Raw genomic sequence first — 17772 nt, forward strand, 5'->3', positions numbered from 1 at the left:
TAAAGGTATCGTTGATCTTTGGTGGGACAGTTCCGGTAGTGAAAAATTGGATCTCCATCACGATGTCAGCTCCAATGACCTCCCAGTTAGAGTGGAAAAAACTTGCGGAGAACCCGTCCAGCCCCGGGGCCTTATCTGCGTGGATTGAAAATATAGCTGCCTTGATCTCGCTCGCATTGGGGATCGCAATGAGTTCCTCGTTTTCCTCCACTGACACTTTGGGTTCCAGCGCTTGTTCCACTATATGAAACCTTCTCGTGCCACGCTTGTGAAGAGCTTCTGGAAGTATCCAACAATCACCGTAGATATATGGCATTCTTTGTAAACCATTTTCCCCTCTTCATCTTCTATGACCGAGAAAGTATTTGCTCGCTTTCTATTCTTCGTAGCAGCGTGGAAGTACCCTGAGTTTCGGTCTCCAAGTTTCAGCCATAGAAGACGGCTTCTCTGCTTCCAGTAAGCTTCTTCATCAGCGTACGCCTTCTGTAGACCTTCAGTGATAGTTTGTATCAGGTTAACGTCATTGTCTGGGATCTTTATTTTGCTGTTCAAGTTCTTTTCTTTGTGCCATAGCGAAAGGGCTCCCCTTACACTTGCAATCCGTTCCGATACTGATTTGTTTGTACCCTCTTTCCATGCCTCAAGAATAACTTGTGAAGCCTCTGGATTGTTTTTCAGTCTCCTATCGTAGCGGAAGATGCCTTTAGCTTTCTTCCTTCCTGGTTCGAAGATGGATAGTAGCGGTTTATGATCTGATCCTTCATACTCCATATACATGCTTCTAGCTGTCGGAAACCTCTCTGCCCAGCTAGAGTTTGCTGCGGCTCTGTCAAGACGACATCTAACGAAATGTTCTCCTCTTTGTCCTCGCCAGGAGAGGGGGTTGCCGGAATGTTGAAGGTCATAGAGATCGCTTTCAGCGTAAAAAGACCTCAAGTCGCTGAAAGAGCCCTAAGCTCCGACTGGTCCACCAACTTTTTCGTCGTTGCATTGGAGGTCGTTAAAATCGCCTGTTATGAACCATGGTGCTTCTCGTGCTACAGCCAGTGCGGTAAGATGGTTCCAGAGAGGTCTACGTTGAATGTAATCAGAGTGGCCATAGACAAATGAAGCAAAAAATATTTTTCCTTCATACTTTATGCAAGTGTCTACAAGGTTGGGGGTTGCATCTAAAACATCAAGAGTAATCTTTTCTTTCGAAAATAGACCCAATCCTCCTGCTCCATGTCCTTTCGGTGGAACCAGGTAGTGAAAATCATAGCCCAAGTGCTCAATTTTTTCCAGTACAACCGCTGTGGGGTTTTTTGATTCCATAATGAAGAAGATGTCCAGAGATATAGTGCGACTGATCTCCCGTATCCTCTGGACTTTCAAGTGATTCCCCAACCCTTGACAGTTCCAGCTCATTATCTTTAAGGACCGGGAAGTGACGGATTCTGAAAATCCGTCTTCTTCCTCTTCTTGATCGCCGGTACGAGGTTACAGATTGGTTGGTTCTCGTAGTCACTTGTGCTAGAAGTATCCCCCGTCTGTGGCTTTGAGGGCCCTGGTCTGCTTTGTACTCCTTTCTTGTTTGGTGATACACCATATTTTGAAGTCTGGAGCCGTCTGCGACATGCTGGTTTGGTCTGTTGGACTAGGCGTTTTTTCGCACTTGCTCCAGCTATGCCTTTGGGGCTTCCAGCCACCCTCCTTGGCCCTGGTGGTCTGCCCGATTTTCTCTTGACAATGGGGGTTGCATTAGGTAGGTCTGATGCCATTTCCATGGGGAGCGGGCCTAATCTTTGCTTGACTGAAGGTGGGGGGCCCAATCTTTGTCTTACCAGAACACGTTCATTGGGTTCTACGTTCTCTTCAGTAGGAGGGTTCCATGCTGAGTTGCCAAGGAAGCTCGGACCATATTTATTGCAGTTTGTTCAATTTTTCCATGTTCCTCTGCCAGTTTGAGTCTCTCCCTCCTGGCCGCACTCTCCGATGGGTCCACACAGATAGTGTATTGTGTCATTACCTCCCTTAGTTCCCCCATGGCTTCCTCAACCGCCTCCTGAGGTAAAGCAACATCATTTGGTGTTTGATGATTAGTCAAATCCGTGTTTTCCTTCCGAAGGGGAGCCCCCCTTACAGAAGTTCCAATTTGAGCCGGAGAGATTGTGCTCTCATGATTTTTTTCCCGCTGGGGCCCTGAGGAACCCCTTCTACGGCTCCCAGCAGCCAGAGCTTTGCTTTGTACCTCTCGGTAGATCATTTGGCGGTTAGAGTAATTTCTAGAGTAGTTATCTCTTCTCTCCCAACTTTGATGTTGCGACCTTCCAGAGTCAGTGCCTCCACGTGGGCGTCCTTGACATCTATACGCATTCTCGCTCCCAGGGCCCGTCTGGCCACGTCTGTGGTCGTGAGCGTAACGTCGCTTAGGGTTGTAGTTCCTTCTGTCCCTGCCCCCTTGTTGCCCTGAAGAGGAGAATTGGAAAAATTCAAATTCCCTCCAAGTCTCGTCTTTGTTATGAGGCGATCCCTGGTTCTCCTTCAAATTATCTTTTGCCTCCGAGGCTTCAGCTAGGGCTCTCCTCTGCGCCTTTGCTTCCAAGCAATCTCGCTCCTCATGGTCTAACTTGAAGCATGTGGTGCAATGTCTCTCCAGTCGTTCATAAACCAGCGTGACTACAACTTCATCTCCATTTGGGAGTTCTAAGGTTGTATGCTTGATAAGTGGTAGTCTTCCATTTATCTGAACTCTCATTCGGATTGATAGGTTGGTGATTTCAGCTCCCTCGTAGCCTCCAATATCTTTTCCTATTTGCTTAACTGTTCCTTCTTTCCAGAGATGTACCGGAATCCCTTGTACTTTGATCCAAAACGGTATCAGTGCTGGAAACTCCAGAGAAGTTGTCGGTTCCCAGCGTTGGACTATTGGCTCTTAGCATTTTCTTGCGGAAAATTTATCCTAACCATTGTGCTCCAACCGTTGATAGCTCTCGTAATTACACAACGTGAAAAATTTCGAAAACTAGGATCATCATACGTTTCAAGTTTGGTACAATTTGGTTGGATTCTTAACCTCATAGTACAAAGAATAACCTCTTTTATTGTTTTGATTGTGGTTGGAAAATGTAGTCTCTTTCATATTCTCTAAGTTTCGTTTAGTTTTATAGATCAACTTTAGTTTGATAGACACTTCACATGGCCTAACTAATATTTCTTGTTATGTCAAAGCATATAGTACTATTTCAAGAATCGATTCACATTCTGTTAAAGCTTGGCTGAGCCTAATTCAATGTATTTGCAACTCACAGCAAAAAAAACACGATTGTTGTGTGTGGCATTGCCATGCATGATTCCTTATTTTTAGGGGAGGTTGTATTAGATCTATATATATAAAGTTGGCTTTTTTTCCTTCTTATGACATGTGGAAGGAGGGTTTGTTGACATGTGTCTTCATGTTTTTTTTTGTATTTTAAATCCTTCTTCTTTTAAATTATTACAATTTACTCCATAAATTTCTAATTGTGTACTATCTAATCTTTCTCGCACTTATTGGTCCGAAATAAATAAAATAATATAAATATATTTTAAATTTTAAATTTATTAATAACTAAAAATACATAAACTTTCACCATTTTATTATTTTTTTACTAATTTTTCTTATTTTATTTACAAATTATATATTTATTTCACTATTAATATCATAAGATAATCAAACTAAGAATAAGATATTAGAGCACCAACACAAATAACCAAGAAAACGAGCCATATGGAGAATAATAATCGAAAGGCCAAAGCCACCAAGAATCAGAAAGATATATGCTTAAAGCACCGGATTCACAACCAGTAGCTAAAAGGTAAGAAACATCTCATAAACTAAACACGAGCATACAAGACGACCATGCCAGTGAAAAAACACAAAGCTCTGGATAGAAAAGACCAAATCTCCAAGAGACTAACTCCGCACACCTATACCAAAGGAAACATGGAAAGAAAAGAAACAACTTTAGGAAGGGAGAATGGAAGACAACCACCAAAAAATCAGAAACTAAACTTGAGACCAAAAATTACCTTCCAAGCCCACATAGCATACACGAACGAAAACATTATCTAAACCTCGAGTGGCAAACATGGTGAAAGGGAGAGCCACCAGAGATGCGATGAAAGCTGCAAAGAGATGCGAGAATAGAGAGGGAAAGAGAGACGAAACGAAATCAGCAAACTATGGAGCCGCCCAAGAGCTATGAAAGAGAGCATAGAAGTGAGAACACCAAAAACTAGATCTTGAAAACCAAGGCGAGCAAAGACTATTGACGGTAAGCCAACGACGAGGAATAAAACATCAAAGACGACTAAACTCTGACCCAACCAAGGAGATACAATTCCTAACATCAGTTGAAATCTAATGAAAAAGATGAGCAATCAATATTGACTGGAACAGCCTACAATACCGTGACAATCAACCGAACAACTGAAAACTCAGAAATCTGATCTACAACAAATACCATATAATCTCAGAGGTGAAGAATCCAAAGAAAAACAAGAGAAAGAAGTGAGTCTTTTTCCGGTAATGGTGAGAAGCACCGCACACCAGAAAGGTAACGAACTACATAGACGGTGACGGCTCAAGTCAAAATATGGGAAGATGACAAAAAATATCTTAAAAGTTTTAATTTTCAAAAATATGAAAAAATATAATACAATTTTAATTTTAAAACCGTTAATCTTAGAATTAATCAACAAATGCGTAGATGCAAAGTTATTGAAATTCAATATTCTTTTACGTTAGAGGTTCACTTCACTATTAACAAGTACTGTACACACAATAACACATTATTCAAAAAAACAAACACAAAATATATTAACTTATCACCTACTACTACATAACACATTTAAAACACCAAATAATGCTCTTAAAAAATAAAAACGACAACATAATTACATTATCCAAAAAATCATGTTCTTATCAATAACAAAACAATATTCAGCGCGCAACGCGGACACCGGTAGTTACTAGTAAAAGAGGTGAACAAACTGTACCTGAAATTTGTGACGAGTCCTTTGTTTGGTCATATAACCATGGGCGATCGACGATGCATCCCTTTTTCTAACATGCAGGACCATACATTATACGAATCATGTCACAACCCACCTTTTTTTTTTTCTTTTTCCCTTTTTTTCTTTTTGACCTCAATTACAGAATCCAAAGCCACAAGCAGGTTCAACGAAGGACTTGATTAAAATAAAATCTCAATGCAAAATAAAATCTCAATGCAAATTTCATCTACTTTTTTACTTATTTATATTACTATAGATTACGAAAATATTATAAAAAAATTCTATAACAGTATACATCTCTTTGTTTTATGATTGTTTGGCAGTTTTAATTGTACTATATTCTGCTTAAGAGCAACTCCAAATGAAATTCGTAAAGGGTATCTAAACTCTAAAAGAAACTGAAAAATAAAAAGAAAATAAGAGAGAGAGTCACAAAATATTTGTTTCCCAATTTTAAGAACAATCTATTCACTTCTAATGTCATGTGTCTTTCCATCAATAACTCAATCTTCTAAAACTAATTACATAATGCTATAATATTATTATTTTGGTGATAAGAAACTACACTTTAAATACTAGTGGATGTAGCTGCTCTTATACCATACTAAAAACCTTTTATAAAATTTTAACCATTAATTTACATAATTAATGATAAATTATATTTTTTTAACTCAAATTCATATTTTCTGATGTAAGATTATTAATAAATCCTTAGTTAAACTTTTTTTTGAATTGAATGTTAAATTTAATTCAAAGAAAAAATACCTTGTTACAAACAAGTGCTTCCTATTTTAGAGTTTATGAAAATAGAACAAATTTTTCCTAATTTTCAAATTTTCCTCTACGCATAACAAAGCTTCAAATCAATCTTGTGCTAAACCAAGTAACCATCTCTTCCTCAAAATCTTTATCTCCCTTCTTCTGAATAACTGTAAGCTTGTTTTTCATGTTTTTGTCAATCCTCTTAACCAATAGCGGTACTCGGAGATGGGGATTCACCATGTCTTCTTAAGTTCCTTTCACGCCAGATAGTGTCAACTGTGGATTGAAACACATATCTCATTATAAACAGCTTTACTCTGTTCCAATCCGATCCTCCAGACAGTAGTCTGATAAGTCTCTCCCAATCCCATGTATACTCATCTCTCATCACCCCCTTTACTAGAGTTTCCCATATCTGTGCTGAGTAATAGCATTCAAAGAACATATGCTTCATGGTCTCCATTGGTTCCTGACACAGAGCACAAGAAGTATCTACATTCACATTCCATCCTCTCATCCTTTCTCCTGTTGATAATCTTCCATTCATAGCAATCCAAAGAATAAAAGAGAACTTTGGCGTTGCATATTTGAACAAGACTGCTTTATACCAATCACAAAACTGATACTTCTCTCTGATCATTTTCCATGTTTCTCGAGTGGAAAATATTTTTTTATATCTTCCGTCCTCATTTTTCCACAAGGACATATCCTCCTCCTGTACCAAGCTTGCTTTGTATTTCTCAATCTCAATCTCCACTCTATTCAAAAGGGTTACTCGATGATGCCTTCGTCTATGATCTCTACAATCCTCCACAGTTGCGTTAAGTGGAATACCCAAATCGATATGACCTCCATATCTTAGGACATCTATCAAACAACCCAACGAAGACCACTTCTCATGCCAAAAATAAGTTTCCTTCCCATTCCTAACTTCAACCCGATAGAATAGCTTTGCTGATTCTCAACACTTCAAAATCTTCTTCCACATCCAAGAACCACTCTGAGTGCTCTCTTTCACCGTCCATATGGACCCCTTCCTGATGAGGTATTTTTTAATCCAACTAACCCACAAGGATTGAGAGGATAGAATTCTCCAGATCAGTTTGAGACCGCTTACCCAATTTATTTCCTTCAAGGATCTAACTCCCAAACCGCCTTCCTCTTTAGTTTTACAGATTAGTTAAACTATTAGACTAAGACCACAAGTAGATTTATCACTAAAACATTAAATCTAACTAGAGTATGCTTAGTTACTTTCCCATATTTGAGAAGACATGTATCACACTGATTTCACGATCATGCTACACTCATTTTTTTTCATTTCGTCTTTTATATACGGGAATTTACTACGTACACAAAGTGTAGATAGAGAACAAAGTATTCTCCAATATTTCCTCCATCGCACGAAAGATATTATTTCTTTTGCAATTTGCAAGCGTCTCTTCCACCACTTTGGTTGCGTTTTAGCCAAGGTAGATGAGCTTTTTTTATCTTAGCATACCTATCAATTGTATTTCCTTAATTTGTGTTTTGCTTGGAAGTAACCAAGCATTTCTCTGTACTCAGCTGCAACATCATTGTAACCAAACAAGCTCACTGATCTTTGATTCTTTCAAACGGTTTCATGAGGAGTCAGTGAGAGGCAGAGAGCCTAGCCTTACCTGCTTCATCATACCGTTCTTCATCAACAGCTTGCATCATGTTGCTCAATATATCGAACTCTATTATATCTATTAGACACGACTGACCATTTGGCCTACACAAAGAAAAACTCTATTGTCGTGTCAATTGACTAATTTACCCTTTTAATTAACTTCTTGCATTTTTGCTTATGTTCATGGAGAAGGATAAAAATGAGAATTCACTTGTATGTGAAGTACTCATAAAAATTCGACAAGTCATCAAGTAACCGTAGCCGAATAAATTAATCGTAATGCCATGTGTACGACACTTTTGTCAGATATGGATAAGGTTGATTGATAGTGACATCAGTGGGATCTAGGAGACTGTTTCGTAGGTTCGTCGATAGTCAACGTCAACAATTGGGCATTAGGCCCATATAAATATGATATAGCCCAAATTAAAATTAAAGTCAAAAAGTTAATCTCCGTTGTAAAATGAAGCGGTTGTTCATAATTCTTCATACCACCGTAAATCTTATACACACATAATCAAATACTTGCGTTACAAGTGTACTACTCTATACACAAAAACCACAGATGTGTGTGTTATATGCCTACCTATAAAAATGCAAGACAGCACATTTCTTGCGCCTCAAGAATCATGTCCTCTGTTCAAACGACAAAGTCGTGCAAGTGATGGCCATTGGAAAATCTGCTCTCCTGCTGGTTGTTTCCGTCTATGTAACTGTAATCATCAACACCAAACCCGTGATAGTTCATTAGACTATCATAATCAGCTGACCGGTTCATCTGATGTAGCTGTGGGTCATCTTCATTGGCTGAAGTACAGCCTGGTTTAGGTTCTGATGAGAAGGCAACATTTGTTTTGTTCTCCGGCTGCTGCTGCTGCTAGGAGGAGTCTTCTTGGTTGGTGCTGTTGGGAGACTTGGAAGTTAGTAACTCAGAGGCATCATCACCATAGACGAACTCTCGCGTTTATGAACCAATTAGCAACCTAATTACATTACACACAGAGTGGTTCAAGCAGAACACAAAGATAAAGACAGAAAAAAAGCTCAGGTTACCTGGTTTTTGGACAGTCTTATCTGCTTTGCAAGCATCATTTTCTCAGATTCTTTCGGGTATCTACATATAACAAACATAAACTCTCTTAAAATGTTTTGTAATACGAAAACATAAAGGATGTGACTTGTGAGAGAAGGAAACACATACGGATGAAGGAAATGCTCAAAGAGCCAAGCGCGAAGCCCAGAGACAAAGCTTTCAGGGAGACCTCTTTGAGGTCTCCAAGAAGGTCTAACCATTCCAATCTGTTGATGGAAAGTTCTCTGCTGTCTCAACCTTTGATCTAAATACCTCAATATCGGTATTCTCTCTCCTCCTTGTTGCTCATCCAATGACAACTCTCCTCCTTTCTCCCCAAGCTTCTCTCTGATAACCTGAATATGTTCCTTAATTGCGTCGCGAAGAGAGCGGAAATGGCAAGAGATTCTGTTGAGAGCAACTGATGTGTAAGGCTTAGCTGACCCAAATCCAGCTACTACCTCAAATGATGAAGCTAATGCTTCCATTTGATGGTAATATTGGTTATATCTTTTATCTACCTACAACAATTAACACAACCACAAGAAGATGTGAGTTAAGTTAATTAACTAAGTTATAAGAGATGAGAGTTAGTTAAATAATTACCTCATCAAGCATTGTTAAAAGCTTGTCCTTCTTGCTCTGAAGCTCTTGACGTTCCATTGTAGATAACTCTATCGATATCTCACCACCAATGCCCCTCCACTTTCTGTCTCCTTTGCACTACTGTTAAAGTCTTCACCTTTCTTCTTCTTCCTCATCTGGCTTATCTCTTTCTCGACACTAACCACTTCTTCGAGCAAACTTTGAACCGGTTGAAGGATCAGATTGACCCAACAGCAACATCTCTTTGCTAAACGGCGGCGTTTCCTTAACCGAGATTGGAGTATTTGTGGTGAAACCCGATTGGTATTGCTGATAGTGAAAGAAGGAAGAGAGATTTGAGTGCCGAGGAGGCTTAGAGATAGTCTTTGACCGTCGCCGAAGGTTAACTCGCTGCTCGGAACGGGAACGTCTCCGTTGAGATTTTGAATACCCGTTGGTGGAATGAAATCCATCTCGTTTCGAACATTCTCTTCGCCGCCGACGAAAGATGCGGCGGCAGAGGATGAGGAGGAAGGTTGTTGTTGGTGATGATGATGGTTGAGATAGATTGGGTCTTGCTGGTAACAATTGACATTACTTGGGTAATAAACCGCCATGTTTAGTGAATTTGAAGAGATTTTATTACTGTGATGTCTTTAACTCGGTGAATTTGGTCGGAAAATGAGTTCCTGCAAAAAATAAAAAAATAAAAAAACAAATAGAAGCAGAGGAAGAAGAGTCGTGTAAGGGCTATCTCCAACCCACTCTATTTTCTCCTCTATATAGAGTAAAAATGCTCTAATGATACTCTATTTTCTACTCTATAATAGTGTAAACCTATTTTTTACTCTATATATAGAGTAATTTTTTTTATTTTTTGTTCATTACTCTATTTTTCACTCTAAAATAGAGTACCTTTGGAGCAATATCCAACTCTATTATAGAGTTAATTATTTTAGAGGAAAAAATAAAATAGAATAAAGCATTGGTGTAAGGTGGAGTTTTTTAAAAAGACTTTGGAGAAATCTGAGTGGAGGAGAGGTTAAAACATATAATCCATTGTACCAAACTCATTTTTATTATTAACAGTTTCGAAAGCAACAAACTTCCGAGGATTAAAGTCAAATTCTTTATAAAGGCAAAGTGTTTTTCTTTTCGTCACGAACTGAAAGAAACCCATTTCAGTAATTGTGTAATCGAGATTAATTTGGTTGTACAGAAACCCTAGTTCGAAGGTGAATGAAAAATGCAGAGTAAAAAGTTGTCTAAGCTCAGCTCAGTGACTTAAAAACAGAGAAGATCAATTATTACATACATAAAAGGTTGGTCTTTTTGATGATTTCATCTCTCATCTTAATGTGACAATCTTCAAAAATAAAAGGGAGAAAATAAAATAAAACAGGAAACAAAATGCAGGGCAGATCAACCTTAGAAAATCAAGAATCAAAACCAAGAGAAACTGAAGCTTTTAGAAACTACCTGCAAGAGAAACTGAAGCTTTTAGAAACCCTAGAAAAAGAGAGAGATTCTTGTGAATGTGGATGTCGCTGGCAGCTGTATCAGTAAACACAGAAGAGAAGAGTTTCCAACACTCGTAAGACAAAAAAAATAAAAAAAAAAAGAGAGAAGATTTAAGACCCAATCTCGAGAGAGGCGATTAGTTATTGGAAAACTCTGAAATTAACAAAAAAAAAGTGAAAAGATTGGTTAGTGACCTTAACCGTGCCGACGCCGTTGGATCCGTGAGACATCTGAGCAGCAGGAGGTTGCTGCGGCGGATGAGTCACCGCCAGCGACGGAGGTTCGAGTAAGAGCAAAGGAGCAGAGCAATTCAGAGGCAAAACAGGCTGAGGCTGAAGGTGGACAGAGGTGGAAGCATTTCCACGGAGAAGATGATCCGTTGGCAGTGGCAGACTCAGAACGGTACCGTTTCTTCATGGACTCGATCTTGTTCTTGCACTGCGTCTGAGTCTTGGGAGACTTGGTGTGGCTAGCGCGTGAAGACACGTGTTTAGCCACGTCTTCCCAGTCTTGGCCCTTGAGCTTGGCTCTGTTCCTGAGTACCCATTTCGTCTCGTAGGCTTCGAGTAGACTCGACACTGCTCTTCGCTCCATTCATCGCGTTTTAGCTTGTCAACGACGACGGAGGAAGTGGATGGCTTCTTGGGAGAGGTGGCGTCGTGGTTCGTGGTAAGAGGTTGTGGATGTTCTTGGTTAGAATCTCCGTCTTCCATGTATGGGCAGAGAGAGAGAGAGAGAGAGAAACAGAGAGGCAACTCGAGAGAGTATATGATCAAAGGAGAAAGAGAGTCGAGATGGGTTTTTAGCAAATTTTTAAGAACAATGGAGACTTTTTGAAGTGAATGGAGTTTAACAAACTGTGTCATAATGAGACTAGTCACTCGTTGATGTCTGTCTAAAAACTGACCAATGAGGTTGGGTACACGCGTTTCTTCCATCTTCAGTGGTCGTTACTTAGCCTTCAGGTTTATTTTATTCCAAACTAGTGGCGCCGGATTCGTAAGTTTTATTCCCTAATCAGTTCAAAATTGTTTTCTTATCCATTTGATAGTGGTTAGCGAGAATAGTATATTACTTTGTTTTCTAATTGTTAGGCCAAAGAGAAATATCATAAGTAGTTTTCATAGATTAATGTAATAAAAATTGAATAAATAGCTGATAGTTGTACTAAAGTAAATATAGTTTAACTTAAAACATAAAATAAAATCGGTGTTCTAAAAGGAAACACGTAAATGCACGTGTTTGTTTTGTGATTATCTTGTTTGAATGATGACAACTAATTCGTTCATCTTCTTAAAGTATTAACAATCTTCACGTGCTTTGTCCATCTCATGGATGTGAAAAATGTTAGGGGCTTCATTATGGTCGTATAAGTTAAATACTTTGTATTCAAAATGATATTGAATCCACTAAGTGATATCTTAATCATGGTCTAGCATTGCTCTTAACGTCAGTGATCTTTCCCTGGCTCCCATGCACTGATCCCCAGGCATCGCGTGTCAAGGCATTCCCGGAGCTTACTCCGAGGCAGCCGCCGGTAAGGCTTACCCTGAATATCAAGTTGTCCCTTGCGATCAGTTTGAAGTTGCATTTCAAGCGGTGTGCTATCTGATCTATTAACATGTGTATTTCGTTTTGTATATTTTATGTGGTGCTTTGTTCGGACAGCATTGTGGACATTTGTTTGGTTATGAGGATGATTGGTTGCGTTGTAGGAGCTGACTTTAGCTTTAATTTTTATCTACAATCATTAAAATTTCAAATCATGCTTTATATTAATTTTTAAAGCTACATCCAAAAAAATAAAAAAAATGGCTGCAAAATTTTTATTTTCTAAAGCCCCATCTGTTTTGCTGTAAAAAATATATTGTTGTCGCTATAAATTTTAAAGCTCATCTCTTACAGTAAGTAAAAAAATCATACATACTAAATTCTACAGTTACAGTCCAACCAATCGACTATGTAGTTTACTTCTAGTGTATTAATGTATTGTATTGTATAAATATGCAGTTTACGAAATTTATATGTGCGAATAAGAGGAGATTTAAATATAATTACTAAAGGGGTGATTGTTTTTATAATCTGCGTCTGACATAAATTATGGAAATTATTGTAAGTAGTGTAGTACATAAAAATTGTTGGGTTTTGAATTATTTGATTGAGATAGAAAAGTAATTGACCACTTATCAAATAAAGTAAGATGAACTTTTTCATTTGGTTATAAAGATATCTTTGGTGGCAGCCCTTGGTAATATTCAATGTTTTTAAACCCGGACCGGACCGGCGGTCCGACCGGGTTCAACCGCGAACCGGACATCAGTCTGGGTTGGGTTGATGCCAAAACCCAACTACAATTGAACCAGTAAAAAACCATATTGAACCGTTAAAAACCCGGGAACCGTTGACCCAACGAACCGGTAACACCCTGGTTCGTTTAAAACCAAAATTTTGTTTAAAAAATAATTAGTTTTTCCTTTTTAAATAGGGCTTGTTAACAAACTGCAACTCCCAAGGTATTGCCGTCTTTGACGTCTTATACTTTTGAGTCGTTGGCGTCTCTGCAAGTTGCATCTCACGACTCACAAAGTCACAAGGTATTTTCTACATCTCAAGGTATTATTTTTGTGGGTGAGACTAATAATTAAAAACTTATGTTTGTGTCTTTGATGTCTCTGCAAAACTTTTGCAGTGTACTTAGGATGGAAGATAATGATCAAGAAATTTCACTTTCATCAAATTCAAACACAGAACATTAACAACCATCACAACGTTCCACTCGTCAAAAACAAGATTTAGCATGGACATATGTCACTCATACTTTAGATTCAAATGGGAAAACCATTCTTACATGTAAGTTTTGTGGTAAGGTTAATCATGGAGGTGGAATCAATAGAATGAAACAACATATGGTGGGAGTGAAAGGAAGCACAAACGGATGCACAAAGGTTCCTCCAGAAGTTCAACACACAATGAGACAATCACTGAAAGAAAATGAGGAGAAAGCAAAACAGAAGCGAGGAGTGAATATGCAACTTCACAATGTTGATGATGGTGAAGGTTCTACTCAAGTTTGTGTGCCTCCAAGTCAGAAAAGAAAGGTCGGTACGGACGTAAACTCATACTTTAAAAGGGGTCTAGAAGATCAGACACAGCCAACTATAAAATCATGCTTGCAAAGTAAGGAAAAGGTTCATGATGCTGATATGGCTATAGCATTATTTTTCTATGATGTATGTATGCCTATGAATGCAGTTAATTCTAGGTTCTATCAGCCTATGATCAGCAAAATTGCAAGCATGGGTCATGGTTATGTAGGGCCTTCTTATCATGCTTTAAGGGTTGGTTTACTACGTGATGCAAATCTGCAAGTTTCTTTGATTATCGACTCTTTTAGGAGTACATGGGCTGATAGTGGTTGTACTTTGATGGAAGATGGATGGAAAGATACTAGGCAAAGGCCATTGATTAATTTTTTGGTCTACTGTCCTAAGGGGATAACTTTCATCAAGTCTGTTGATGCTTCAGGAATATGTACAAATGAAGAGAATTTGTGCAACCTATTTGCGGAGATTGTGGACATGATTGGACCCCAAAATGTGGTCCATATGGTGACAGATAGCGCACCTAACTACAAAGCTGCTGGTGGTAGGCTTGTAGAAAGATATCCTACCATATACTGGTCACCGTGTGTTGCTCACTGCATTAACTTGATATTAGAAGATGTGGGAAAGCTGCCTCATGTGCATAATTTAACCAGCAATGCATCAAAGATCACTGTGTTTGTGTATAACCATAAGCATATTTTGAACTGGTTGAGAAACAGGCCGGATTGGAGAGAGATAATTCGCCCTGGGGAAACTCGGTTTGCTACAAGTTTCATAGCTTTACAAAGTTTACATGCCCATAAAGATATTTTGCAGAGTATGGTTGTTGATGAGGAGTTCAGAAAAATCTCAAGATCTGAGAAAGCAAAACTTGTGAAACAGCTTATCTTTAATGAAGACTTTTGGAAGGAGTGCTTTTTGATTGTGCAGATTATGACTCCGTTGATCCGTTTGTTGCGTATTTGTGATGCTGATGAGAAACCATCGTTGCCTTATGTATATGAAGGGATGTATAGGGCACGGCTAGGCATCAAAAATATATTCAAGAAAGAAAAGCCTCTTTATAGGTCTTATACGAGGATCATTGACAATAGGTGGGATAGGATGTTGCGTAGTGATATCTATGCTGCAGCTTATTTTTTGAATCCAGCCTTCTTGTATGACCAAAAGAACTTCTGCGATAAAGCCGAGATTACAAGAGGGGTGCTAAATCTGATTGAGAAGCAGAAGGGCAGTCTAAGTGAAACAAAGTTGGTATCAACCTTTCGTTGCTATAGAGATCGAGAAATGGCACTTACTTGTAGCAAAACGACTCGACCCGGTAAGTAATGTCGTTAAATATATGCCAATGTAACATGTTTTCTTCTGGTTAGTTACTAATATATATTTTTATTGTACTTACAGATGAATGGTGGAAACTATTTGGTTGTGATATTCCTGATTTGCAAAAGCTTGCAATCCGAATCCTTAGTCAAACAGCTTCTTCATCGGGATGTGAGTGAAACTGGAGTGTCTTTGAACGCATTCAGACCAAAAAAAGAAACAATCTGGAGCATCAAAGACTCAATGATCTTGTATATGTTCACTACAACTTGCGTTTACAAAACAGGTTAGTTAGTTGTGAAGTTTATAACAAATATTTGTGTGTTATTATTCATTTGGTAATATGCTATTGTTTCTTTACGTAGGTATGGGACAAAAAGATCATATGATCCCGTTGATTATGAGTCAATTGATAAAACTGAGTTTTGGATTGTGGAAGAAGAAGGAGGAGAACTTGATTTTTCTGAATTAGAAGATAAACTTCTTTGAAGAATATCCTAAAGATGGCGAAGAACTCAATCATGGCATGATTTTGAATTTTATTTCAAAATATAGTCTTTTTAACTAATGTGTATATTTTTTTAAAGGTGATTCAGATTAGAGTGATAAAGACTTGGAGAGCAAAATTTAAATGTTTTTTTTTTCTTATAAATTTTAGATTTGGATTATTAAAGTGTTTTATTACTTTTATTACATTTCAGTTTGTTATTTTTGAAGATTTTCTAAACATTATGGTTATTGAAACATTTTATTGAGATGATTTATCTTTGTAAAAATATACATAGAAAACATCATTAGATGCAGCTTAATCTAATCGAACCGGATCGAACCCGGTCGAACCATAATGACCCGTGACCCAAAATATTTCCGGTTCGTTCGCCGGTCCGGTTTTAAAAACATTGGTAATATTGTTTGGATGGCAAAATATTGTAGCCTTCGTTTCTTGTAAAGCGGGTAAGTAACACTCAAGAATGTGAATCCTAGTCTTTTGTTGTAAAAACTCAAATGCACGTAATGGTTTTGCGTGAGAATGATTTGGGTAGATAAATGTCTCCATAGGGGATGTGAAGCTATATGTATAACATGAATCGTTTTTGGTGAGCGCTGTTAACGCTGATCATTTAAAATTAGCATAGATATTAAATCAACCGCTGGTCCATTTTAGCTCATAAATTTTAGAAATTAAGAAGTTCTAAACTATAAGATTTTGATCCATCATATGTCCTTCTATTCCTAAAGAAACATAACTAATTTAGTATTGTGTACTTTTAATCCTAAATAGTAGTAAGAAGGTATTAAATGATGAGATTATATATATATATATATATACAAGATATGAGTCCGCTGCGTTGCAATGAGTTTTGTTTGATATTTTGATTTAATAAAAACTATAAAATAATAAATTATTTTATTATAGTTTTATGATTGTTTTTTTTTTGCATATGTTGTTTGAGATTTATTTTATAATTAAAATTCATTTTTATACATAAGTTCAAGTTAATATTTGTATTTTATAATCATTGTGCATAGATTAATTGTTATAAACTTTGTAGTTCCGAAAATACTAAACCTAAACGTTTAAACTGAACACAATCCAAAATAAAAAATTGAATGAAAAGTAAAAAAAAAATGAAAGTCAAATACAATTAAACTTTTTATTATACATGTTCTTATGTATTAATTTAGCTTTTTATTAAATAAGTCATGAAAATTTTATTTTGTTAGAATTTTAGAAAAGAAAAAACATTCTATTTTATAAATCTCCTATTTATTTACAATTAAAAAATAAAAAATAATATTAATACTCTTGTACAATTTTGTCTAAGATTTTAGAAAAGGAAAATTATTGTCATATAACCTATTACAATTATCTTCTCTGTAGAATTTCTGAAAAAAATAAATTGATATCAAATAATTATTTTTAGTTATTAATAAAAACATTAAAATTACTATTTTTACAATTCGTATCAATATTAATTTTACACTTATTTTGTTAATTAGATAATTTTTAGTAATCAAATAAACTTTTACAATTCTCTTTTGGTTAGGACTTAAAAATATGATACAAATATCTTTTGTTTAGGATTTTTTTATAAAAAAAGAAAATAACTATCTAATATTCTCTTACAGTTTTTTAGGATTTTAGAAAAAGAAATTAATATTACATAATCTTTTACAATTATATTTTTTCTAAGACTTAGAAAAATAAAATTTCTATCAAATAATTATTTCTAGTTAATATTAACTATTTTTAAAAGTTTCCATTTTAAAAATTTTTTTTTTTTTCAATATCACTAATATTTTTACAAATTTTCTCGTTAATATAATAATTTTTACTATCATGCTTAACATTAATTTTTTTAAGTATAAATTACTATTAAATAAAATTTTACAATTCTCTCTAGTTAGGATTTTATTTTTAAAAAAGAAAAAAATCTTAAAATTGATTAAAATTAGAAAAAAATATATACTGTTTTTAGAAATCTTTTATTTAGGATTTTAGGAAAAGAAAAAGTTATTTTCACATAATGCCAGCTTTTATTGACACATTCACAATCTAATTTTTTTAATTGACACATGTCACAATCATATCAGGTGAAATATTTGAAGTTAATTTTTGGTTTAAATTTTTTTAACACAAAATTATTAAAAGGTAAAGTTAATTAATTATAAGAAAAATAAGATTATTTTTTATTTTACTTAGACTTTTAAAA

At 36.4% G+C, this 17772-nt stretch overlaps 1 protein-coding gene and 2 pseudogenes across 1 annotated transcript; 1 reads left to right on the forward strand and 2 right to left on the reverse strand.

Moving 5' to 3' along the window:
- Positions 1-7891: 7891 nt before the first annotated feature.
- LOC106449301 lies at positions 7892-10161 on the reverse strand (annotated as a pseudogene).
- A 426-nt stretch (positions 10162-10587) lies between these two features.
- Positions 10588-11569, reverse strand: LOC106449293 (annotated as a pseudogene).
- A 1968-nt stretch (positions 11570-13537) lies between these two features.
- LOC106362308 lies at positions 13538-15237 on the forward strand. The gene is made up of 2 exons (XM_013802184.1): positions 13538-15056; positions 15140-15237. Exons 1-2 carry the CDS (start codon positions 13538-13540, stop codon positions 15235-15237), a joined length of 1617 nt encoding a protein of 538 aa, XP_013657638.1.
- The last annotated feature ends 2535 nt before the right edge of the window (positions 15238-17772 follow it).

The sequence above is a fragment of the Brassica napus genome, chromosome C8 (genome assembly GCF_020379485.1).
Source record: "Brassica napus cultivar Da-Ae chromosome C8, Da-Ae, whole genome shotgun sequence".
NCBI classification, from domain to species: Eukaryota; Viridiplantae; Streptophyta; class Magnoliopsida; order Brassicales; family Brassicaceae; genus Brassica; species Brassica napus.

Excerpts from the sequence above, each read along its gene's own strand:
- LOC106362308 (XM_013802184.1), top strand. The coding sequence starts at position 13,538 with ATGGTGGGAGTGAAAGGAAGCACAAACGGATGCACAAAGGTTCCTCCA. Across the intron at positions 15,057-15,139 it reads TAGCAAAACGACTCGACCCG|ATGAATGGTGGAAACTATTT; the intron begins GTAAGTAATGTC and ends TTGTACTTACAG.